The sequence below is a fragment of the Chenopodium quinoa genome, unplaced genomic scaffold (assembly GCF_001683475.1).
Source record: "Chenopodium quinoa cultivar QQ74 unplaced genomic scaffold, ASM168347v1, whole genome shotgun sequence".
Lineage (NCBI taxonomy): Eukaryota > Viridiplantae > Streptophyta > Magnoliopsida > Caryophyllales > Amaranthaceae > Chenopodium > Chenopodium quinoa.
The window spans coordinates 630,317-657,697 of record NW_018744100.1 but is presented as its reverse complement, the minus strand read 5'-3'; the positions used below and the strand labels follow the sequence as shown (position 1 = coordinate 657,697).

Below are 27,381 nucleotides of genomic sequence, written 5' to 3'. Positions count from 1 at the left end.
AAAATATATTGGGGTTTAGCTGAAGCAGCCCAATCAAACTTGTGAAGTAGGAAGGCCCATAAAAACTAATAGAAGGCCATTTAATCATTAAGAATTCAAGGTCACTTGCGAAATTCTATGAGCATAAGCATAATAAAACTCAACACGATGAGCACACACATTGGCGCGCCACCTACCTGAGCTTAACCAACTCTTTGACACTCGGGTCTATCACAACCCAATGTCATCTTAACCAACCCTTTAAACGCTACTTCCGACATCTAGCTACCTAACTAGCATTCCTTTGGAGCCATATCAAAGTAGTGACTATGGATGGCAAGTGGGCGGTGTAGATGTGGATACCTCTTCCTCCATATCTACAACCACCTACAATTTCTATACCTACCACCTATGTGTAGCACCCCTGATGACTCCACCTTGATCTGCTAATTAGATTATATGCTTTACATTTATGTTTGTGTGATGGAAGTCAAAAGAGTCCACATGTATTTGGAGTCCAGCGTAATTTGCTCATGTATGATGGTTTATTTTGTCTCTTCATATTTTGTTAGAAGTCTTTATAAAGATAAGTTTCTGACTTCACTTATATTTTTATCCATATGCTATGATTAAGTTTGTTAAAGATAAATATATTTCTTAGTCATATTATTTATCTCTTTATAACTACTATTTAATTTTTCAGATTATTTTTGAATAATTATATCTTGTGCTACCTAACCTAGTTTCAAGGATATTGTTAGTTTTATTGTTGCACAGGGTAAGGCTGATGTTTTATTCAAAGATGAACGTTGAAACAAAACAACAAGATGAATCCAACGTTTGAATTTTGAAAGCTGCTATTTTGAAGGAGCTGTTTTACAGGAATTCTGTTGAAGTTTTTCAAACGTTTTGAAACAGCTCTACATCGTTTGAAATCAGCCCTAAAGCCTTATAAATAGCGTGAAGACTTGCTGGAAATAAATCAACCGAAATATTCAGAACAAGAACACTCAAGAATTATCAAGCTTCATACACTATAGCAAGAGTGTTAAATATTTTCTCTCTAAGTTCTTTAATACCTTATTGTGTGATTAGATTGAGAGAAAAGAAAAGTGTATCTAAGAGTGGAAAAAGTATATATCAAAAGAGTGATATACTTAGAGTAAATTTATAATACTCAAAGTATAGTAAAAGTGAGTTAGCTTTTATTTTTGGGAATTGAGTGTCTATGGTGTAGCTGGGGTGATGTGGAGAGAAGATAGTGAGATCTTCTAGGGTGCTTTAGAACTCTAAGGGAAGAAATAAAAGTTGGTTTAAAATCCTACGGGTTGGACAACCCTAGACGGAGACGTAGGCCTTTGTGCTGAACTTTGTAACAATTTCCTTGTGTGCTTTACTTTCTGTTCTTGCACTTATTTTTGTGTTGCTTAAACTGATCATTTGCTAAATTCAAACAAACGCATCTAACATTCTGATTAGCAATCAGCTTCTCTGTATCAATTGTTTTCAAAGCCTTGACTTTAAGTCTGAAATTAGTTTATTCCGCCTAGAAATTAATTTCAAGACCTTGACATTTTCAGTTTTGCGAAAAACACTCATTCTCTATTCAACCCCCCCTTCTAGAGTATTATTGTGTTCATTCAATTACCATTGTGATCCTTTCAACCCCAAATCTTCCTCTACGGAAATACTAGAATAATATGTATAAAATATCGTAGAGATAGACTTGTGCGTATTACCGCCACGTGAAAATGTAAGGCTTTCTTAACTAACAAAAAAAAATGGCAGCGGAAAATAACGACTTTTATTAATAACTATAATAACCATAAGATAAATATTGTTTGAAAAATATTCCAAATAAAAACTTGTCTGGCTCATGAATAAATAAATTCCTAACTAGGTGATCCCAATCCCGACTCGAGTATGCGCACGATGAACTCCACACCTGAAATCAAAACTGCTTACCTATAATGGTAAACAGGGCGAACCAAAATAAAAAGGAGAACGGATTAGCAAAATCGCTAAGTACATATAAGTGCGGGGCATGTAAATACTTTTATTAGGCAAACATGCTTTAGAAATAATTACTTTAAGTTAAACATACTAAAATATGACTTCTCAAAATTCATCACTTTTCAAAATTAGACTTTTCAAATTTAGACATATTTCCACAATTAATTTTTCTCACCTAAGTGTGCACACCCCCCAACCAAGTCAAATTATACTCGAGGAAAGACCAGATCATACAAAGTTCATGGTCTTACTTAACCAGTCCCGAGTAGAGGGACAATAAATATTAAATATTCAGGCCCATAATGAGCTGCAATCTTTAAATTAATTCCTTTAATTCAATAACTTGTAATCAAGTGATTTATAAACAACTTTTATTAAATTAATCAACACTTTAAAAATCAAACCTTTAGATCATAAAATTATATTTTAACACATCATTAAAATCATCATTTCAAATCTTCCATACGTAATTCAAACAATCTTTAATTTAAACATTCACCAAAACATGCATTCAAAACTTGTATCAAAGTCCTAGTCACCTATACGTACCTGATCACGGAAAACAAAGGTACGACTACACTTGATCACGATCGAGAGCATCCTCCTACAATTTAAAATTTGCCTTAATTAATATTAGGTTAACAAATAATCCCAAAATTATATACACTACTCTACTTGTGCATGAACTACAGAAACTATTAACCTTATCAAATCAAAACTTTAATTATTTTTATACAATAATTCATGTTAGTATTAAAATAGTAATTTTAGTATCTAAATTGTAACATTAGTATCAAAATAATAACATTAGTGCCGTAGTAGTAATAATCATGATGATCATAAGGAGTAAGAGGAAAGAAAGTTATATTTATTTTGTTCTTGCGATAGTAAAGGAGGGAGGTGCTATGCACCCAGTTGGCAGCAAGCTACAGCCGCAACAAGTGGCAGGACGGAGTAGTAGCAATGCGGCAAAGAGGTTGGGGTTGGTGGCGGCAACGGTTGAGCAGTGCGTTTGCGGTGTTTGTTTAAGCAAGATAACAAGAAAGAAATAGAGGAAGAAGAGGTTGTGAGTTCTTAAGAGTGTAGAGGGAAATTTTCTTGTTTTTGGTGTGAGTAAATGGGAGGAACTAAGAGTCTATTTATAGGTGATTAAGGGTAGGAAGATAGAGTTCAAGAGAGTGTGGGATTAGTATGAAAACAAGATAAGTTTAGCTTAGTTAAATGAATTGGAATGCAATTTGGTCTAGGTTAATTTATGTGGGAAATCAAATGAAAAAGATGAGAGAAAAAATAAGATTAATGTTGATTTGGTTGGAGGAGTAAGGATTGAGATCAAGATAATTAAAAGAAATTAACTACTTAAAAGTGAAGAAAAACAATGCCATCATACCTAAACACTTGGCCAGCAAGTTTATAAAACAAGAATCTCTCTCTCTCTCTCTCTCTTTTTTTTTAATTAAATCAAGAAAATAATTGATTAAATCAAGTTCATCTTTAAAATGCAAATATATAAAATATTTTAGATGATATCAAAACCAAGATTAGTTGTGAATCATAAGATAATAATTAAGGTTGTTAAGTATTATTAATTAAGATAAAATTCGGAAAATAATATAATTAAGTTCAAAACAACGTACAACATAAATTTCGAAATTAATAAAATATGGACTGATTAAGATTATTAATTAATTTAGAAATATGAAAATAGTTAATTGTTCGAATAATTAGATACTTATATTTTGGCGCCAAAAATTAAAATTTATTTTGGCACCAAATTCAAATAATCAAAGGAATAATTAAGAAAATACCCATAACGGGTACATTTAACGTGTATGTTTTCTACATCCAAAACCTGCCCAAGTGTGTATAAATCTAAATCCACACCTGCTCCACCACTTAAATCTCCACTAGCTGGGTATAACCCGCACATGCTCATCTATTATCCAGCTACTACCCACATATACCTACTTGGAACTATAGAGTATATATTTTAGAAAATATATAAAGTACATATATGGAGCATATAGTTGTGAAATCAAGGAGGAGATTTGATGAGTGAGTGGATACGAGGCAGATTAGGCGGAAATGATCTCAAATCTACCACCTACCCATTGCCCTTGATGGATATGACATTTTAATATCCATACTCACTCACTATTCACCTACGTCATACCCATACCCACTCCAATTGTGATTTGTACGGTGCAAACTCCACAGAATTATACCCACTTGTCATCCCTAGATTCTACCGTTTTAGTGATATACTCACACATATTCATACTAACCGACCCAACCCCAATTCCAGACAATTTTTTCCGACTAAACATCGGTGACCTGTATTCGGGTTTCAAATTGATATTTTTTTCAACCCAAATGAGCTTAAAGCTATTTTGTCTACAAACCCGTCTGACCCATCATAGCATGGCCTAATTTTACTCTCAACAAAAATATGGCGTTATTTTGAGCAGATTTCAACAAAGTAGAGTACAGAGTAGAACAAAATTCAAGAGAGTAGAGTAGCTTTAATGAACAGAGCCTGAATATAGGTTTTTTGACCGGCCCGACCCTAAGTCCCGAACATTTACACGTGACACGGCCGTGCGTCCGAGCCCGTGTCTGATAGTGTTAGGGTTTCCACCCTAAAAAGAACTCACTCGAACTCTCCATCTTTCCCTCCTCTCTAAAGAAACTCAACCCCCCAATTTCTACGGCTTCTTCTTCTTCCTCCTCCTCTTTCTCTCTCCCCCTTTCTCCGTCATCAATGGCGGCCGAAGAACCCTTAGCCTTCACAGAAACCACCTTATCTACCTCCCTAATCAAGGGTTTAGCCTCCTGCGACACTTCTGTTCGATCCAAATCCCTAAAAACCATTCTCAATTGGCTTTCTTCCCAAACCCTAGTTTCCGACGATGAATTCAAGAAGCTCTGGAAAGCTCTTTTCTACTGTATGTGGCATTGCGACATGATTGAAAATCAAACCCAACTCATCAATCGTCTTTCTACTCTTCTCCCTATACTCCCTTACCCGCTTTCTCTCTCTTACTTCTCTCACTTCCTGCTTACTATGCGGAAGGAGTGGCCCGGCATTGATCATCTCAGGTTAGACAAATTCTACCTTTTGATTCGTTTTTTTGTTAGGAATTTGTTTGTTTTGTTGAAGGAATTGAACTGGGATTTGTCTGTTTTGGGGGAATTTGTTGGGGTTTTGGAGAAGAAGGCGTTCTTCTTTGTTGATGATGAAGGGAAAGGGGATAATGGGTTGGGAAATGGGGTTACTTATCATATTGTTTCGGTTTTTTGTGATGAAATTAAGCCATTTTTGCCATTGAACTTGGAGGTTTTGAACTTGTTGTTTCGACCGTTTGTTGGGGTTTTGAGTAAGAGTGATAATAAGGTGTTGGTGGGTAAAGTTAAGAGTAATGTTTTTGGTAATTTGATTAAGAATGGGAAGGGTTTGTTGGTGGCGAAGAAGTCGGGTGATGCCGAGGTTGATGAGAAGGGTGAGATGATTTTATTTGGAACAATTGGTTTAGCAATGGGATATGGGACGAGGTTTTACGAGCTAGGTTCGGCTCCCGATTGTCTTCAGGGGAATAGGAAGGTGATATTTGGTTTACAAGAGGAGTTTTCGAAGTTGGAGAAGGAGAAGGCGGCTTTGGGTATCGAAGTTTCGCTTCCTGAGGTTGATGGTGAGGTGCCCGTTCTAGTTTCTAGCAATGGTGATGTAAATGGGGTTGTAGAGGTTGAATTGCCTAAGAAAGAAGCTTCCAAAGAGAAGAAGTCAAAGAAGAAAAAGAAGAAGAATGAGGTTGCTAATCCTGGTAGAGCAAGTGGGAATGATTCTAACGGCGATACTGATATGGTTAACATAAGTGTGAGTTCGAGTGTGGAAGTTAAAGATGTAGGGAATGAACTAGAGGAGAAGAAGTCAAAGAAGAAAAAGAAGAAGAATCAAGGTGGAGCAAGTGGGAATGATTCTAACGGCGATATTGATATGGTTAACATAAGTGAGAGTTCGAATGCAAAAGCTGAAGATGGAGGGAATGCACTAGAACTAGAACTAAATGAGGACATGATGTCGAATCTCCAAAAGCAGTTTGAGAAGATTGCTGCTGAGTCTGGATTGGATGGTGATGGATTGAGTGCACTTGATTCTCCGAAACCTGTGCAAGTCAGTGGCAAGCCTGGTAAGAAGCGTAAGAGATCAAAGTCAGTGGCTAATGCCGATACAGGTGGCCATGATGATATTGAAAAGGGAGTTATGCTGAACACAGAGGAGAAGAGTGGAAAGAGAGTTAGATTTGCTATGAAGAATAATATCGTTTGGAAACCTCATAATCCGTTACCACCCCAAAATGTAAGGATACCTCCATCTTCCACACCTAGAGGCAGTGCCCTTAAGAAGGGTGTGTCCCCGGGACCCATTAGAGATTCATCTCTAGATGCTAAGAAGAAGAAGAGGAAACCTAGTCCGCTGAAGAAATCTAGGAAGGTGAAGAGCATATCCCCCTCAGTCAAACGTGTTAAGAAGAAGAAGGTCAAGTCATTGTCTGCCTAGATGCTGCTCCGTCTTACATTTGGGTGCAGAAGTTAGAAGCCCCCCGTGTTATATGGTGTGAAATCGATGAGGTGACTGTATTGTGCTTTGTGGATTTCTGTCTTGTTGTGAGCCAGATAGTAGAATGATGAATGAGGCACAGAGAGTATGCTTATATATTTGGATTTTCTATAATACCATGAATCTATGATTGCCGTTTGATCATATGGAAAGGTAGATTATTGAATTAATTCTTTGCCTATACTTATGCGACATATTTTGTGATGTGAAATACTCGGCTTTGATCAGACTGATACTAAGTTTCAGGTGAATCAACCATAAGTTTTGTATTCAAAATTTTTTTCCCCAGATTCTACTTCAATTTTACAACTTTGTAACTTTTTTGTTTTTGTTTTTCAAAGACATTGTAATTTGCAACATGTTTACTTTGTTTTCTAACGGTCTAACCCAAAGAAGTGTGGTTAGCTTAGAAATAGAAGCTGTTATATTTAGGAAGTAGATCCTCTCAAAAATGCTGTTCTTTGCAAAACGAATATCTCTTTGCTTGGTAAAAAAAACTCAGATGAAGCTATTGACACTCTTGGCTGTTTCAGAATATGGATCCTTAACAGTTCAATTGGGGTAAGCGACATGCTTTTCTTAGCAGATTATATTATGAGGGCTTGAATCCTATACTTCGTATTTGTTATCTGGGCAGTGGATGTGTAGTACTCCGTATTCTTCATATGTCCACTGATCCACTCTGTGCCTCTGCCTTTTGTTACAAAGTTTGCAAGCAATGCAGCAACTTCTCCAATTCGTGTTTTGCTGTTCTGTTTAAGTTTGTTAGTGCATTTGTTGGCTTACGAAATCATCAATTGTCCTGTTACATAAGCTTTTCACGTTCCTAGTCTTCCTACTGCTTAATGCTGAAACAATTGTGCATTGCTTAGCGGGGGAAGATGGTAGCTAGCCATCTTCAAATCCTAGCAGGAGCTTTTGCTTGTGCTATCTGAAATCGTGAGCCCTTTTGACCTTCAATGCAAAAGTGTCAAACTACTCATAAATCTTCGGTCAATTTCTATGGTATTAGTCTCTCTATCCCTCTAGAATAGTAGCTGCTAACCTCATAATAACTCTGTAAATATATGAGTAAAGTTTTGCCTCTTAAATATCTCTTGTTTGTTTTTGTTTTTTTTTTGGGGTTGCACAAACGCACGTTTTATTTCTGTACTTAGAAAAATAAAAAAAATTCAAACGACTCACTTCCTACTTCATCTCCGAGACAAGGGAAAATGGCAATATCGTGCATCATGGTGATGACTGGAAAGTGGGCAACAAGATTAACAACTTATTCAACGAAATTAATTGGATACAATCTTAATTAAATAAGGCTGGATGAATCATCTTGTTTAGTGATTTAGTCATCGCTGTATTTTTCTAATTACCAAATTTCTATAAATCAAAGTCTAATGCTTTCTACATTCAATTAACATTGATAATCAATAATAGTAAACATCCCTTTTTTTATTTTTAAAAAAAAAAAAAATTGTTTCCGTGGACTTCAATTGCATCCGCTATTTTAAATTCTATGATGACTGTTTTTTTTTTTACTCTCTTGTGGAGTATTTGGTCTACAACACACATGGGACTCGGTTGAATCTTTCTAATAATATTTTATTTATCTCTTTTGTCTAAAACTAAAATTACCCCAATATGGATAATATATTATACTCCGTGTGAGTGATGATTTGACATTCTATAAATTGATCTTATTATTGTAAGAACACAATACTTGTAACTAAAAGTGTCAAAATCATTTTTCAAAAAAAAAAAAAAAATAATTCAATTTTCATGGTCTAAACATCTTATTCTCTTTGATCTTTGTAGAGCATAGCTCTATTCATTACTTTATTAGAGGCTTTTCTAAACCCTTTTTAAGGAGAGGACAAATACTTAGTAAAATAAAGGGAAGTCCTACCTTTAGTTTCAACCCATACAAAGTAGTACTCATAAACCCATGTGCATATAACTTAGTAAAAACTCAATTCACTTAATTATTTACCACTTTCCTTACAAAAAATTGTAAATCCTAGCCTAATGTAATAAGTGAGATAAATTAGTACAACAAGGTGTTATTAGGGGGGGCCTAATCCAAAGGCTAAAAGGGTGTTAAAAAAGGGCAAAAGAATGAAAGAGTATACCCCACAACTAAGTCACTTTTTCTTGGGCTTTTGTTGTTTTTAATTTTAAGAAATGAAGGGTCACTTTCATGGGCTTTGATTCTAATTGGCCGGTCACCGCCCACCTCTCATTCTCTCTCCTCACAAAGCGGAAGTCAGCAACATTACCAGCCTTAAGGTTTTATTCTTCTACCATCTTTTTTGCCCTCAATATTCTTCTAATACCCATATCATTATTCCATATTTTAGTTTTTCATAAACTGATTAATTTAATTAGCTTCAAAAACAGGATTAAGTGAGCTCAACAAAGAAATCAGATTTTAATACTTGTTGACTAGTCAAACGGGTCTCAAACCGGGTCGGTTAGTTCATATTTGAGCAAATTTAAAAGTTTTTCTATGAGTCATTATAAGTTCTTGTGTATTATATGAAATTATGAAAGTGATTTATAATGTCTAAAACACAGAATGTGTACGTGTAAAATACTTACACGACACATTATATTTTATTACTCTATAATTGTTTCATTTCGAATTTTTCAACATTTACCCGTATTATTTTGACCATGTTATCTATTAGTGGTATATATATAAAGTTAAAATAATTTTTAGCATGTAATTTTGTTTTTATTTATCACAATGTATATTTTTTTAAGATACGATTATTGTAGATAAGAGTTTGTTTATTTAATTCAGTTCTAAAAGGAATTAGAAATGATAATTGGACTAAGAGAGGGTTTAGATGGGACATCCAATTCTTGAGAATCTTTAATGTCAGTTTTCCAATTTTATTTGGTTCAAAACTTGGAAAAATATTGTTTCAATTGGTAACCCAAGGTCCTTTAGATAATAAATTATTTAACGAAGGTTTATGATAGAAACTTATGTATTTGTAATTTTTGTAGTGAAATTTTTTTAAAATTAATGTGATTAGGATATTTGATATGCTACAAATATTTTTGTGAAAAGAAAAATTACAATTTTTTTGTACAAGTTTAAACCCAAAAACTTGATTCAAATTTGGACTACAATTAACAATTCTAATTTGATCTTGATTAACTAATAGGAACAATTTTGATAAAATCAGTTTCGATTTAGTTAGATTTTAAATCTGCACACAACCTTACATTAACATGTAAAATTATATGCCCAAGACAAATTGAACAAAAATTTGATTCGACAAATAATATATAATTAGCATGTATCTATACTGGTAAGTGGCACAACAATGTGATATCAATATTAGGTGTGATGTTTATCTCGAGGATTTAAAACTTTAGGCTTAAGGCCCTTTGATCTACATTAATTTTAGAAATAAATCACAAGTGATATCAAATTATTGCTAATAATATAAGTGATTTATTGTGTATATTAAGGAAAGTTATAATTTTACATCATTAATTAAAATCTAACGGATTCGTATTCGATCGACTTTGATCTATATCACCGAGGATCAGTTTGACAATATCAAACAAAATCGAGTTTATGGTCATAAAATGTTCAATTTTTTTTTTTTTTACACCTAGTACGATGTCATATTTTTCTTGTCTTCTCTTTAAAAAAAAAAAAAAAAAAAATCTGGTTTTTATCTTGTCTTGATGTTGAATAAGAACAAAAAAAAAAAAAAAACAAAAAACTAAATCAACAATTTCCCACACCTGTAAATGATTCGCTGTAAAAGAATCCAAAATGGCAAATTACCCATTTATTAATTTTACATTATTTGATGTTTTTCCATGTCACTTTCCTTAATTAATTTTCTTCATCCTTAACCTCTCTTTCTCTCTCTAAATCTGGGCACATTTCATTGATTTTAATTTCCAAAAGTATGTTTGATTTTCTGATTAATTTATGATTTATCAAGATTAATCACCCCCAAAATTATTGGCATAATTTTTTAAATATAATTTTTGTTTTTGCAACAGATCATCTCTGTATTGTAGGGGCCGTTAGTGATAAGCACGCCTGGCACTCTCATAATTCCCTCCAAACGCCTTTCTCTCTCTTCCTCTCTTTCTCTTTCCTTACTTTCTCTCTCTTCCCAAAACCATTCAAGGGTCTTCATTTCACAATTTCATCATCAAAGGTTGAATCTTTTTGAACTGTTGCAGATTTTTTAGCTTTGGATTTCTACCCTCTTCTTGTAATAAGGTAATTTTATTGACTTATTTCTTTTAATTTGTTTAGCTGCAAGCTCTATTTTTTTTTTATTTTTTAATTTTGAGAATTTTTGGATTTTATTTGATAGATATGTTCTGCTTATTGTTAATTTTGAGAACTTGGGTGTGTTAATATTAATATTGTTTTATTGTTAATTGTTTTTAATCTATTGACTACTTTTTTCTGGGGTGGGTTGAGGTGGGTTCTTGTTGAATTTGGGTTTTTTGATCTGTTTGAGTAATGTTGATCTAGAGAAATGGGTTAGATTGATATGGGTGTTTTTTGGGTGAATGTAATTTAGCTCATTTTGTATTTGATGGGTTTGTTGGGTGTGGATTTCAATGGTATTGGTTGGGTTTTGTTGAATTTTAATAAGGTGGAAGAGGGGTGGATTTCAGTGTCTTGAAAGAAATGTTGTCTGTTTAGATTAGATGGTTGTGGAATTTTTGGCATTTTCGAGATCGAACAAAAATGTATGTTCCCATTTCCATTCCTTGTGTCTGATTGAGAGCCAAGCTGCGTGACGGCACCGGCTAATGACATTTGCTTTGAGATTTGGATGACATGAATCGTCTATTTGATTGCCATTCCCAAAGGGTTTTGTTTTTGGATGAGTATCAACCAAATGCCGTCATTTCCTTTTCTTAGTAAGTTCCAAGACCATTGGATTGGGTGTTTGCTGCCTCCGCCTTTTACTGTAACTGAATGTCTCGGGATTTGGCAGTCTATCCACATTTTCCTGTTTTCCATGCCTTGCTTCTCATCTTGCTATATGCTGTTAACTGTCAACTTTGGCCTAATGCTTCAAAATTGTACTTGAACTTGTTGGAATGACTAGAGTTTATTGCATGGCTTATTGAATCAATCTTTTTGCCCTGCGGGATGGGGGAGGGGGGGGGGGGTTGGGGATGAGGATGTTAGTTTCACCATATCCTGAAGCTTCAGAGGAATAGTTTGGGCTTTTACCAGACTCTATGCAGTACATGCTTCAGAGTTCAGTAATAGATTGGGGTTGATATCAAAGGTTCTGTGCTATCTGCTGGGGCTATTTCCGTGGAAACTAGAAAGCATTTTAAATGAGGAGTCTGTGAGAAGACAAGGTCTATAGTAATGAGGTGTTTGCATAATAGTAACACTCGTTTTGGGTTTCTCTTTCGTGCCTTTATGACCTGTTGATACTTTGTTGAAGTCATGAGAAGCACTGCATTGAGTTATAGGCACCTGTGCTGTGCATATGGCTGGAACACAAACATCCAAGCTTGTTGTTCAATGTATATTGCAAGGTAGGGTATCAATTAGCATGGACAAACATTGTGTCGAGTTGAATCTGTTAGAAAAGCAGAGGTCTGCTTTTTCAGAAACCATACAGGCTCGTTGATTTGATATCATTTAGAATGGCTAAACTGTTGATCTGTCCAATGTTTCTGGTGAAGGAAATAATTTTGGTATTGGGTTTTGCAGCTGGAAGATGGTGCCTGTTTGATAGGTTATCAATACTTTTAAATGTATTGCCCCTTGACGGATCATAATATCTTTGGATAGTTTGTCCATCTGTGTTTTAATGAGGGGGTTTTAGTACACCTATGTCTACATGAAAGATACTTGTAGCTTTATATTTAAACCAATTGGAATGGCGGTAGAGGCTATTTGCCTGAAGAAAGCTCCAACTTCATTTTTCTAACCAATGCTGTATCACTTAGGTTCAGGACGAAATATTTTATTAACCAAAATTTAGTCTCAAACTGTCTAGGGAGTATGCCTTCCTTGCTAATGAGCAAAAACTTTATATGCTAGTAGACTAGTGGGTGCCTGAAGGTGCAGACAGAGAGGATATATGGATTATCGATCACAGTTTCTATTATTATTGTGGTTTTTGAAGTGCTGAGTTGATCCTGATTGTGCATACACCCACACTTATTGGGATCCAAGGAGAAGATTTGTAACACACACACTGACGCACATATTGGGATCCAAAAAGAAGATTTTAAAAATGAGGATGAGGACTGATGTGCTGTTTTTTTCATTTAATATGCATGTTTTTACAACTGAAATGTGCATAATTTGATTTCCGAGCTGATAGTATTTATCAATTTTCTTAAAAAAATGAAACATATATTATATATGAGTGAAAAAGCTGCACATTTGGTTCAAAATATATGCGCTTTCAATAATATATATATATATAATCCTTCTCATCTTTCTCATTATAAGGATTTACTCATTTTAACGTATATTAGTAGCTTCACCTGCTTTGATTCAACTGAATGAAGTTAGCACCAAGGCCACCAAACTGCCAAAGGGTCAAATGCCAATTGGGTTATATGCTGGTTGACTTCAATCTCATGATTGAAAATAGTTCCTCACTTCTTGAAGAGAGCATTCTAATGGTAATTTGGAACACAACTGTCACCTAATCTTTATGATGCAAGCTATGAGAGCATGCACAAATTCAATAGTTAATAAGCATTGCATATAAAGATCTCTTCTAAATACAATAAACATGTATATTCGATACAAGAGGTATACCCTCAGAATTTGGTGATAAAAAGATTAAAGGCTTCCCATTAATTTGATTATAGTGGACTTTGCTATAGTTAAGGAGATTCATTTACAGGTCTTACAAGTCCCTTAGCTATTGAAGCATATCTTTGTTGTTGTTTATACTTTTTCTTTGATTTTGTTCCTAAGCAGCTAGAAATGTTGATGCTTTTATTTGTTTACAATATTAATTATTTGTTTTAATTGTAAAAATTTCTATCATTAGTTTTGGCTTTTATTTCTATTGGCATTTCTGTCTCTTTTTCTGCTTCCTTCTTAGGGAGAAATATGACACAAAATACAAAGAAGTTTAAACTTTTTCTGATGCATTCTTTGTATTTTTTCCCAGGTTTTTTTTTTCTGCTACTTGATTCAAAAGTTCTGCTGTTGATCTATTCAAAAATTTATTAATTCCTACAGTATGTCTGTTTCCCTGAGAGATCTTGATCCAGCATTCCAGGGAGCCGGTCAAAAGGCGTATCCTTTATTTTATAAATATATTTGAGTATCTGCTTTATTTATTTTTTTTTTTTTTTGCTTTGCATTGCTTTAATATCTTACTCAAATATTCAACTACTTCGTATATGACTTATATTACCATTTTAGAGCATTCTCTTTTCATCTTATTCTTGCTGTGTCGAACTTACTTTTGCTCAACTGAACTTATTGTTTTTTGAACTGGTTGAATAGAAGGGGATGACCATTTCATTCAATATACACAAATATATATTTACTAGGAGAATAATTAGTCTGTGATTAGAGAATAAATTAACATAAATCTTTAAATTAGTGGGCATTATATATTCACCAAATTATTGAAGATATTGACCTTGATTAGCTCAATCTTTATCACTTCGCAGCCTCCCACGCCGTCTACTCGATGATGATGATAATGAAGAAAGTGTTTATGTGGATGGTGGGTCACGGGAATACAAGATGGTAGTGGTAGTTTTGGTTGTTCTGTTGATAGAAGAAAGTGGGTAGTAGGTGGTGAGCATGGTTTTGGCTATAATTCATGATTGGTGGTTCGTAAAATGGTGGTGGAGAATTTGATTGTGGTTGGCATCGATGAAGGACAGCAGATGAGGAGAGTAGTTGAGTGGTGGTCATAAACGTGACTACGGTGGATGAAATGAGGGAAAAGTGGAAAACATAGGAGAGAAATTGAGTGATGAACCATGGCTTAAGGAGGAGATAGAATTTGGGTGGTGGGCATAGTAGATTTGTGGATGGTCTGGTGGTCTAGGGGTGGTCAGGTATGATGGAGGGAGGAGAGAGAATAGGAGGGAGAAGAAGAGTAAACTAACAAAAAAAAAAAAAAAAATCAAAAAATTACTTGTTTTACAGGTTGCAAGTCATTTTGGACGTTTAGAGAAGGGGATGCCTAAAGTTGGGATTATCTTGATATATGTATTAGGGATTAAAATGAGAAGAGATGCAATAGTTGGGATTGTTCATGTAAAATTTTCCTATTATTTATTAGTTGAAGTATTATCTTACAGCCCCTGTTGCAAAAAACATATGCAGAAATAAAACTATTATATTTATAAATCGAGATCAAGATGTACTTAACATCAAAAAACATGCTAAGGCCATGTAACCTGCAATGATCATGTGAATAATGTGATTATGGTTAGTATGAAGAATGTATTGGGACTCTTTGTATTCCTTAAAGTCTAGAATGAAAGATGTGCTTCATAAAGTTCTTACAACGGACATGAACTAAATTTTTAACAAGCAACATCTTAATTAAGTTCCACAAGGATAAAAGAATGTTTTATACTCCCTACATTATTGAACACATTATATGTTGTTGTTGGAGATTAAACTCTAACTACATATTCCTCTTAAAGTGTAATGATGAAAGTTATAAAAAAGATAATATTATGAAAGTTTTAAATACGAAGTATAATTTTAGCAGCATACTATATATGAATTTATCAACGTTGTTTGAGAGCAATTTATCATCAAAGTTAAGACGGAAGCAAAATGCCATCTATATATGGACGGAGGGAATAGTGATTATAATTTGTTTCAAACTGATTATTTACTGGATGAGATTGAAAGTTATTATAAGAGAGGGAATTTATGTTCAAAATTAAGCAAACAACTTGATTAGCTAATCTTCACAATCCTTTTTAGATCAGCTGAAGAGGTTCCTGTGAAATTCTTCCATATATGTGCTCTAATAGTAGCCATATATGACCCCCAAGTGAAATTTGTAGAAGCAGCCTTTTTTGGCAAAGTCCTGGTGCCATCCTAATCTTGGTTTTCAGGACCTTGTATATTTGTATTTCAGCACAAGCTAATTTAAACATAATGAAATCGAACATTTTGGCCTTATCATTATGTTTAGTAATCACTATCATATTATGGGGTCTATATGGTCTACTAAATAGAATCTGTAACTATGATGTGGGTAACAAAGACAAGATGCTTATGCCATATAAAAGTTATGAGTATATTTTTATGATGTGCAACACTTTTATTTCCTTGACAACTTGTAGAGGATTGGAAATATGGCGCATTGAGAATTTTCGTCCTGTACGTGTCCCAAACTCATCCTATGGGAAGTTTTACACGGGAGATTCTTACATTGTATTGAAGGTAAATATTGTTTGTAGCTTTGCCTTGTGCTTAATTTTCCCTCCTCCATCCTGGTACTTACTAAAGTTTTAATCCTGTTACTTTGTTTTGAGTGGCTTGGAGTTGCAGTTCTGACACTTTGTTTTGGCTGCATCTCTTTTCCTGGAATTTTTGTAGTTTACAGACCCTAATATTGTTTATTTTTTGCTTTATTAGACAACAGCATTAAAGAGTGGTGCATTGCGTCAAGATATACATTATTGGCTTGGTAAAGATACTTCTCAAGTAAGTCTCTATCCAATTTGTTCAGTTTGCATTGTAGAGCATTATTTTAGTTAGCCCACTTTATGGAACTACTGTTGATAAGAATAGTAGAAATTCTTGACCTTGTTAATTGCCTAAAATTTCTAATACAGAGACTTTTTTGGGATGAGTTATATATTTAAAGTTATAAACATTGATTTTCATCAAATAGGATGAAGCTGGTGCTGCGGCTGTAAAAACTGTGGAGTTAGATGCCGCTTTGGGAGGTCGCGCTGTTCAATATAGAGAAGTGCAGGGCCATGAAACTGAGAAGTTTCTTTCATATTTTAAACCATGTATCATTCCCCTGGAAGGGGGAGTTGCATCTGGTTTCAAGCATCATGAAGCTGAAGAATATAAGTCACGCCTTTATGTCTGCCGAGGGAAACATGTAGTTCATGTAAACGAGGCAAGTTAATGACCTTCACTGATATGATGATGGATTCATGGGCCACTTGTTTTATATGTGCCTTTGACCTGCATCATTGTTTTGTCTAATGGCATGATAATATGATATTGTGCTTGCAGGTTCCTTGCGCCCGATCCTCTTTAAATCACGATGATATATTCATTTTGGACACTGAATCAAAAATCTTTCAATTTAATGGCTCCAACTCTTCCATTCAAGAGAGAGCTAAAGCATTGGAAGTTGTTCAGTATATTAAAGACAACAATCATCATGGAAAATGTGATATAGCTGCAATTGGTAAGTGTATCTTCTAAGATGGATGAACTCTACGAGCTTAAATCTATAAAAAGACAACATCAGGTGACTAATTTGTTGCAATCTCTTTGTCTAAAACATCTCACTATTATACTTCCGCTGCAAATCAAAGAGTGGTTTAGTTTTGCAAAGATGGGTGGCAATAATAATCTCTTTAGTGGAAGTTTGCTTTGAAATTCAGTCCCTCTCTTCACAAAGTTATTACAAGCTTGTACGAAATTAGGCTTTTCTAAAGTAAACCTAGGAAGTTTAGATTGCCTCTTATTTTTTTCGGAGTTAATGTAGGGGATGGTATATTGGAGTATGAGCATGGGAGCAGGTCTTCTCCATTCTCATTTTTGTCGTCTTTCCGTTCAATCTTTTCTGATGGTAAATGGTGGTATTCCTTCCCTGTAATGTCTTTGTAGGAGGTATCCTCAATGTGACAATAGGAAAATTTATAATCTATTGGGCCTAGGCCTTCTTTATTGTTAATTTGTTGTTCTTCATTAGATTTTATGGACCTAAGAGCGTGAGGGGGAAGATTCCTCTGTCTTTTCTGCAGATTCCTACTAAGTACCCTAACTCCTAAGTCTCCTAAGTCTTTCCTTTTTCCTTGTCTCTGCCTAAAGTTGCTACTTGAAGGCCTGCAACAGTTGAAGCCATGAAGGTTTAATGGCTCAAAGAGCCAATGATGCCTTTATGTGATGTATCTTGCTAATGAAGTAAATCTCTAGTGGTGTGTGTGTGTGTGTTTAAAGAATTTCAAGCTTGCTACTTAGTGCCGTTAGTGGCATCAGCTTTTAGAAGGGATATGTCCTTCTATATTTGGAGTACTAGCAGAGTAGCAGTTGCAGCCTTGCAGGTTCTTCTCGTGAGTTTAAAAAGGCATAGATGGTAAAAAGTCCTCTGCCTTTCAGCTTCTTGGTTATATTGTAATGTGGTGGATAGTGAGGAATGATAATGTCTTCTGAAATCAAGTTTTTTAATAAACTTTTGTCTGGCATAGAGACGATAGAGTAGAAACTCCTTTTTCCCTTCTCTTTGAAGTTTTGCTTCCTGGATTTTTCCTGGAATGTCGGTTACTAATGTAAGACATAATTGAAGTTCTTGTTTTTATTGGACGATGCCTATCCAATGATACTTTTCTTGTATTGGAAAAATCTAGTCATCTAAAAAATAAGGTTGTAACTAGTGGTTGCTTTTAGATTTATGTGCTTCAATGCTTTTACAGAGGATGGGAAACTGATGGCTGATGCTGAATCCGGTGAATTTTGGGGGTTTTTTGGTGGGTTTGCTCCGTTACCAAGGAAAACAGCTAGTGAAGGTCCCAAGAGTGCTGATCCTACTCCTGCCAAGCTTTTCCGGTAAGGTTTATTCGTTATTGTTACTTTTGGCTCTTATGTAAATATTTTGGCTTTAAAACAACCGATTGATTCTGCTCTTGTGTTTTATTTTTGTCTTTTAAGCGTTGAGAAGGGACAGGCAGAACCAGAAGAAGCTGATTCATTAACAAGGGATATGTTAAATACAAATAAATGCTATATTCTGGACTGTGGATCTGAGGTTTTCGTATGGATAGGAAGAAGTACCACTCTTGATGAGAGAAAAAGTGCAAGTGGGGCAGCAGAAGTAAGTTCTGATCCTTATTTTATCTCTTTCTATATTGATATGGATACCTTCTTATTTCTCTTGTCGTTTCTGAACAGGAATTGCTTCGGAGCCTTGACCGACCAAAGTCTCATATAATTCGTGTAATTGAGGGATTTGAGACAGTGGCCTTCAAAACAAATTTTGATTCATGGCCTCCAACTGCTGAGGTTGCTGTATCAGAAGATGGAAGAGGCAAGGTTGCTGGTAAGTGATTGGGATTTCCTGATGTAGTTTTTGAAAAGTATTGACAGTCAGGCTCTTGTGCCACCAGTTAGCTCTTATTTCACTTCATTGTTTTGGATAATGATTTTATTCGGAATTTCACCTTTCATATTCCTTTGTATTTGAAACTTTCAACTCTTTTTTGTCTATACAGCTCTTCTCAAACGCCAGGGTGTCAATGTAAAGGGCCTTGTGAAAGCTGAACCTGCAAAGGATGTGCCTCAAGTTTACATTGACTGCACAGGAAATTTGCAGGTATAATACATATGGATGCATTATCTTTATTTGTCAGTCAGATTTATGTTACCCAGACAAGGGACTAGCTCTGGGTGCCACAACCTTGAATCTCTGACTTTGACACGTCACTACTCAAATTTTTTTTGACATAAGGACTTGTCAATTTTTATATACACAAATGTGGGTATGAAGCACTCATGAAATACATCCCTGGTTCCAAAAGACTTTTGCATGTACCTTTTTCATGTAATCAGTTTGCAAGCAAACATTTAGTTCAGGCTGACTTGTTTGATTGTTTTTATACTTCTAGTCTTGGGAACATGTTCAAAAAACAGTATTTTGTAATATCTAAACACTTCAACTACTTTATTTTTTTTATTGTTTTTTTATAAAGTAATAAAAACATATATGGAGTAGAAAGACTAAGAGAGTGTCACCCACTCACCCTTACACCAAAGGAGGGCTGATTAGAAGAAGTTCTCAAGCTGTTATGAGACTATTTATCTTTAAAATCAAAATATGTCAAGTAGTGTTCAGATGCTAAAACTTGACTCCAGCTATACAAAAGCTTCCCTAAGATGGTGCTGGAATTCTTTTAAAGCTTATCACTAAATTTCCAGCAGAACCGTCTTCCATTATTCGGCAGGCCAACCTTCATCCTTATTTTCCAAGCTACAAGAACATATCTTACAGAATAAAGATGGACCCAGCTTAACCCAAACTAGGATAAAGGTGAGTGCCAAAGAGAAAGAACCCAAGGACAGATAAGCAACAGTTGAATTTCTATTTAAATACAAACATAAAGTGTGATATTTTTCCAAGTTTTGAATTCTTACTGTTATGGTATCAGTGTGCAACTTTATCACCTGCATTGACGCTCTTCTCCAACATTGCACCCAATATAGCAATTGCTACCACATTACTTTTCCTGCACTCACAGATACTGCTTCTGCTGTTAATCCCATGAGTGGTGTAAAAATATTGTTATAGCTTCTAATGTTTTTGTTTACAATGGTTGTGCAGGTTTGGCGTGTAAATGGTAGTAAGAAGAGTCTCCTCTCTGCTTCTGATCAGTCAAAGTTCTACAGTGGAGACAGCTACATCTTTCAGTATTCTTACCCTGGAGAAGATAAGGAGGAACAACTTATCGGAACATGGATTGGGAAGCAAAGCATTGAGGTTAGTATTTAATGTTTCTGTTTCTTAGCATAGTACGCAGTCAAAGACTTGCTTGGATCAGAAGTATATTTTGGAAAATGAAATGAAATAGCAATTGTTCAACCACTAATGCTTATAAGACTTAGAAACTAAGTTTGATGTGAAACTCTGAAAGATGACTGATTATTGAGTAGCATTGCTATTATGAATTTGAGGATAGGCGTAAGATCTATTCTCACCTTATTTTAACTTATCTCAGGCAATATAAGTTCATACAAATTAAGCTTTGGGCCAATAAAACCACTACAATAAGTTCTAATAGGTGCAAACAAGTACAGATAAGTTTAGGCTGGTAACTAAGATTAGTCAGGTGTAGAGAACACAACCTTGGTGTTTGATATATGTGGAACACAGACAACAGTAAACATTAGTTGAAAAAAAAGGAAAAGAAAAGAACCAGGAACCCACAGATTTCATGGTTCAGTCAATTTGACCTGGTCCAAAGTTGGGAGGTTGATAGCTTTTAATGACGCCTTTATATAAGACATAAAAACCCTTAACATCCCTTTAATTTCCAGAACCATATAGAATATCTAAAATAGTAAGCTGTAACCATCTCGGACTTAAATATCAAAATTGGGTCTATATAGAAATCTGCCCAATAACCCTTGTGAGTTGTGACAGCAATAATGCCCCATGGTTCGATCAGTTTGAGGCAACGATGCCCATAATCATCATGAAATAGTCACATGCACAGATTAATCATCAGAAAAATATAGTTTGGCTAGGTGGAAACGATTTTTATCTGAACAAATATGAAATAGTGCTCTCAATCCTGGTGCCTTTTCATGTCCTTTTCGTGTATAGATGTATTATTTGTATTATGTTTCTATGTTTGTATCCACACAAATACACACATACAGATACTTTCAAATAATTTGTGGCCATGTGAATATGTGATGGCCTCCTTGCTTTGCGCTGATCGTGCATGTTGTTTATGCCTACAGGAGGAACAAATATCAGCCACAACCCTGGCTAGCAAGATGGTAGAAACCATGAAGTTTGTACCAACTCAGGTACCATATCATTACTGTTACACAACCATTTCCCAATTTCTCTGACGAGGCTTGTTTTTATAACCTGTATCTGATATTCAATGTTCTTTTTTTTTAAGGCTCGATTTTACGAAGGAAGTGAGCCGATCCAGTTCTTTGCCATCTTTCAAAGTTTTATTGTTTTCAAGGTGTGTAGATACTCAAAATTTTCAATCGTACCAGTAGAATATTCATTAGTATCTCTACTTTGATTGTGCATGAAATTTTATGAAAATTCAGGGTGGACTAAGTGAAGGATACAAAAAGTACATTGCTGAGAAGGAGGTTCCTGATGACACATACACAGAAGATGGAGTTGCTTTGTTTCGAGTTCAGGGTTCTGGACCTGAGAATATGCAAGCTATTCAAGTAGATCCGGTGTGTATGTTTACTGTATTTCTTACACTTGCATAATTATGACATATCTATAGAAATAGTAAGGCTATAGGCCTATAGCCTTTCTCCAGAAAAATCTCTATGTGAAAGTCTTCAAAGTGTAATTTGACATCAGGTCTCATGAAGGCAAATGCAAGTATGCAATTTCCCTTAGCAACTATGATGTCCCCAGGGAACTTAAATGGGGAATCTGGCTCTTATTCCTCACATAATCATCATATGTAATGTAAATCCAAATTGGCATGTTGTTTGGTGTTAGCCCAACCTTTGATATAAAATCAATTTCTAGGATGACCTCAATCAATGGATGTTTCTGGCTAAAGAGGGCGGCTTGGAATAGTAATCAAAGGCATAGAGATATACCTCGTTGTCCCACCCCTAAAGGTTGATAAGAACTTATTTTCTGAGATATTGATGCATCAGGAAGGAGAATTTCCTTTCTAGTTTAGATCTTTTGCAACTCTTTTGAGGGGTATTTCTTCTGAAATTGTCAAAGCCTCTTTAAAAAAGCCTATTATTTTTGTTGGGGCAGGGGAGAAGGGTGTGAGAAGATGCTTGGGTTGTGTTCAAGCTTTCAACGATTATAATCTGTTTTTTTATCATGCGATTTCATTTTTTATCATCATCTGCTTATTTCATATTACTTGCATTAATTAATCATGGTTAATTGCATCAGGTACCATCATCTTTAAATTCTTCATACTGTTACATATTGCATAGTGGCTCCACTGTATTTTCTTGGTCCGGAAATCTCACGTCAGCAGAGGATCAGGAACTTGTTGAGAGGCAGTTGGATATTATCAAGGTTCGGAAACTTTGCTCTTCCACTCTAACCCAGTAATTCCTTAAGGCAAGGAGGGATAACTTGTTTCTTTCATTTGTGGTGATCCCTTGTTAAGTTGTTATTTAGTTTGTATTGCTCATTAAATTTTTAGGAGAAGTTCATTTGTGTTAAACTATCATTATTATCATTATTAATTGAAGTTTATCTTTTATGTTTGTAAGATATTTTTTTTTGGCACCATCTGGATTCTGGGGTGTTCACCACTTATTCTTTATGCTAGCTGGGTTGTGGGCACTGGGGAGTGAATTGCTTGGATGTATTTCCTCTAGCTTAGTATGATAAAAACCAATAATTTATTCTAGTCTACATGTTTTTCTGCAGCCAAACTTGCAGTGCAAAACACAAAAAGAAGGAGCAGAATCTGAACTGTTCTGGCAGTTGCTAGGAGAGAAATCCGAATACCCAAGCCAGAAGATTGCCAGAGAACCTGAAAATGATCCTCATTTATTTTCTGTCCACTTTTCTAAAGGTCTTTAGTTATTATTCAGTATTATGTATTCTATCTTATATGACTCGGTTTTTTAATTTTATATATCCACTGACATTTTCCTGTTTTTACTTCTCTTTTATTGCTGGTTGATGAATTGCTGCTGGCGCACAGGAGTTTTGAAGGTGTGTAAATTATGCAACTTTATCTTATGTTTAAGCATTATTATTTTCGATACACTCTTCTGTTATAGTTCATTTTTCCTGATTAGACTAGTGGTGTTCAATTTTGGACAAAAGCATTTTTATGTATCATGCTGGAGTAGTCTTCTGCACCTTCAGCCCTCTATAAGGAAAGTGGGATGACCTTTCATAAAACATTATAATTTGTGAGCCTTTTCTGTCTCATTTGGAGCAATATTATTAGTAGTCAACTATAGAAACACTTGTAGGCTGAGTTCTAAAACCCAATATCTGAGAGAACTTGATGTGGTGGACAAGCACTTCTTTGCCCTGCAAAAGTCATCAACTAGTCTGATACAATATTACGTGAATATGTGATTTTTGATTGTTTGTTGATTGTCTTGGACTCATAATGGATTAACTAATACCAAATTAATTTTCGATTGGGGATTTAAAATTTTAAATTTCTTTATGAGGGCAGACTCACTTTTCTCATGGTTAATTCCATGACAATATCTGCGATTGCAAGTTATGATATGGACTTCGTTGAGTTACCACTGAATATTTAGTGATATTCATCACTTTACGATACATAATCTGTGAAATTCTTCGTGATTTAATAATTTATTTTAGTTTTTTTTATGAAATTTCTGCTAATGTAATGTTAATCACAGGTGGCAGAAATATATAACTTCTCTCAGGATGATCTAATGACTGAAGATATATTTATATTGGATTGTCACTCGGATATATTTGTGTGGGTCGGACAACAAGTGGATTCCAAGACCAAAATGCAAGCTTTGACTATTGGGGAGGTAACTTTTTATTTTGTTGGGAGCTACACTTTGCTTCAGACTTCACTGCAGATTGTCTTGAAATATTGCCATGCTGTTTTATATTAATATTTAAGACAGAAATATATCATTGGATCAGAGTATTGAGAATTTTTAATGCAGCAGAAGAGGACAAAAACACCTCTGAAAGTTAGTAATGAAAAGTTGTCTGCCAGTTGATCAGTCATACTATACATCATTTAATAAACACTCTAAAATAAAGGGACATCCTCCAAGGAGCTATAAAGAGTACAAAATATCACAATCAGATGACTGATGATTTACATCTGTTATTTTAATTTTACTTAGTAGGTTCATGGTATCTACTCTAGGGTTTTGCTGTTTTCACTTGGTAATTAATTACTTTACCTGATTATTTTTATTCATTGGGAACTTGGGACTTATCTGAGCTTACTGCAACTTTTCAGTAGTTATTATAGATGTGAAGTTCACTTTACTTGCCGTCCTTTGAACTTATTGGAATTTATCTAGATGTCTTCTAAAGATCTAAAAATTTATTTGTTTGAGCTGAAATAAAATCTTACTCAAATGCTGAATCATAATTGAGTTATCTAATATTCTTCCAGGCCCACTTTCTTACACCATCCATTTCTAGACTTTCATGTAAGAGAACAGTCGATTATTTGAACCTTTACTGGAAGAGTGGGCTGAGTGCCAGTTATTTATTTTTTTGATGTTAGTGGAGCTTTGGAATGAATACTGTATCAGTGACAGTTTCTTATTCTAACTAGTGACATCAAGCCACTCATTCATTCGTTTATTCAATTTCACTGAAGGATCATCTTCTGGAGGTTGATGATTTAACAGAAAACCTTCCACAGATTGTGCTGTACGCCTGTACTTTTATAGCAAAGAATTTAGTTGTGCCTCTTATAAATTGGTTTCTAGTTAGTAGAGCCAACACCACTCTTGTACTTGTCATGATTTCTATGAATCTAATCTTTTAACATTTTTATTTTATCAGGATGTGTTCCCTTGTGATAATTCTGAACTGTGATCTTGTTTTGTGACAGAAATTTGTGGAACGTGATTTTCTTCTAGAGAAGCTCTCCCCTAAAGTGCCTATATACGTGGTCATGGAAGGGGGCGAACCCCCTTTCTTCACTCGATTTTTTACATGGGACGCGGAAAGATCAACTGTTAGTATTACAGTATTTTTGCATGATTTCATTATTGAAAGCATCATTTTAAACTCTGCATTTACATTTTACTGTTTATTTTCGGACAGATTCATGGTAACTCTTTCCAGAGAAAATTATTATCACTAAAGAATGGAGGGACCCCCTCAGTGAATGTAAGTACACTTCAGTAACCACTGCAGTTGCATATCCATCCTCGTTATATTTCATTTAACTTGTATCACAATTGTCATTGTTGTATGCTTGATATAGTTGAAAAGGGTAACAATTTTATCTTGTGATCCTGTTTTATGTATTGTCTGATTGATTATTCGATGTGTATCCAGAAACCAAAGAGGAGAACACCTGTATCATATGGGGGAAGGTCCAGTGTGCCAGATAAATCTCAGGGCCGTTCAAGGAGTATGTCTTTCAGCCCAGACCGTGTGCGGGTGAGAGGCAGGTCTCCTGCATTTAATGCACTTGCTGCTACTTTTGAGAGCCAAAATACCAGAAATCTTTCAACACCACCTCCGGTTGTTAGAAAGCTTTATCCAAAATCAGTCACCCCTGATTCCGCCAATTCAGCTCCAAAAGCTGCTGCTATTGCAGCACTTACTTCAACTTTTGAGCAAACTCCACGAGAGCCTATTATTATACCCCGCTCTCGTAAAGGTAAGCATCCTTGAAGTTTCTGTGTTGAAATATAGTAGAATTTTATTCCTCTGTATCAAACTTATAAGAATCCTTTGTTCTATGCTAAAGTGAATTCAGAATCTCCTAAAGAAACACCAAAGCCGGAATCAAATTCCAAGGAGAATTCCATGGGTAGCATACAAGAGGATTCCAAGGAGGATGAGGCTGAAGATGAGGAGGGACTCACCATATACCCATATGAACGTTTGAAAACAATATCAACTGATCCTATTTCTGATATTGATGTCACTAAGCGGGAGGTCTGTCTCTTTATTGCTCGCTTTAGCATCCACCCCCCTCTACCAAGAAAAAAAAAACACAGAAAAATTTTATTTGGACATCTAAAGGCGTGGTTGTAACAAGTTCAGGCTTCTTATTTGAAATTTGCTATGTTTGTGCAGACTTACCTCTCTGCAGCGGAGTTCAAGGAAAAATTCGGGATGGCAAAAGAAGCTTTCTATAAGCTACCTAAGTGGAAGCAGAATAAGCTAAAAATGGCCTTGCACTTGTTTTGAGCATCGTCAGCAGGTCTCAGTTTTCTCTGGAATTGCGTATTGAAGGATCTTGCCTTATGAATCTGTATGAACTATGAACTCCATCTACAGTTCTTGGGATCTTCTGATTCATCTGTCACTGCTTAACGGCAATTCTGACTATCCTGTGTTTTTCTGCAGTGATACTTCATTCATCTTGGTGTGAAGGGACAGCATCAGTGTTTTTAGGCTGCTTCTGCTCCCAATAACTTGCCCTTTTTTGTTTTTTGTAATAGATGGGTTATTAGAAATTTATTTGACGAAAATATTTTTTTCTCCAATCCCTGCACCGGAGCAGCTGGTTTGGTACGTAGTTTTGGTTCAATTTAGCGACGTCATATTCTTTAGGTCACAGCATGGTTGTGAGCTTGCATTTTTGTTTTGATTCCATTCGGGTCTTTGTTGAAGATTTATTGAGGAATTATAGGATTTTTAATGTCAGTGCCATTTAGGTTGTACTGAAGAGCCAAGGGGTTAAAGGTTTGTACAGAAGAGTGTAAAAATCTAGTCATGAGTTAAATCATTTTTTTTTTTAATAATAATAAGGTGTGTATTTTTCTCTTATAATATTTCACTTATAATTGTTATCCTTTGGTTAAATAATTGATGCATGTATGTGGCGATGAGTTTTTTGACACCAATTGAGGTGAGTCTGTTACACAATACTAGGTGCATTTTTTAGTTCGAATGAGCTCCAAAGGCATTAGAAATTACTCCCTATAATTTACTAACAAGCCTTTAAAGTTTGCCACTAGGATTCAAGACCTCATTAAATTAACACGCATAATATTAGTCTGGAGATAAATATGCTTAATGGTAAATGCGAATATCATCTTATTTTTAACAAAGCTATCAAAGCCAAGATTAATCAAATAACCAAACTATTCAAAAATCCAGCTTACAAGCTTCTGTGGACACGAGTAAGCAAGTGATTGGTGAAAAAAAAAAAACCAGCCACCACCTCTC

At 35.1% G+C, this 27,381-nt stretch overlaps 2 protein-coding genes across 2 annotated transcripts; both read left to right on the top strand.

Moving 5' to 3' along the window:
* Positions 1–4,646: 4,646 nt before the first annotated feature.
* Positions 4,647–6,898, top strand: LOC110692277 (ribosomal RNA processing protein 1 homolog). Its single transcript, XM_021869277.1, has one exon. The coding sequence runs from the start codon at positions 4,754–4,756 to the stop codon at positions 6,548–6,550; it is 1,797 nt and encodes a 598-aa protein (XP_021724969.1). The 5' UTR covers positions 4,647–4,753; the 3' UTR covers positions 6,551–6,898.
* A 3,435-nt stretch (positions 6,899–10,333) lies between these two features.
* On the top strand, positions 10,334–26,989 carry LOC110692275 (villin-4-like). Its single transcript, XM_021869276.1, has 25 exons — positions 10,334–10,537; positions 10,637–10,862; positions 13,759–13,886; positions 15,917–16,016; positions 16,212–16,280; positions 16,471–16,707; positions 16,827–17,004; positions 18,236–18,368; positions 18,471–18,633; positions 18,711–18,858; positions 19,031–19,131; positions 20,137–20,292; positions 21,279–21,347; positions 21,446–21,514; positions 21,606–21,743; positions 22,438–22,566; positions 22,927–23,074; positions 23,207–23,217; positions 23,889–24,029; positions 25,082–25,207; positions 25,297–25,362; positions 25,534–25,861; positions 25,952–26,142; positions 26,284–26,461; positions 26,557–26,989. Exons 3-24 carry the CDS (start codon positions 13,831–13,833, stop codon positions 26,395–26,397), a joined length of 2,871 nt encoding a protein of 956 aa, XP_021724968.1. The 5' UTR covers positions 10,334–10,537; positions 10,637–10,862; positions 13,759–13,830; the 3' UTR covers positions 26,398–26,461; positions 26,557–26,989.
* The last annotated feature ends 392 nt before the right edge of the window (positions 26,990–27,381 follow it).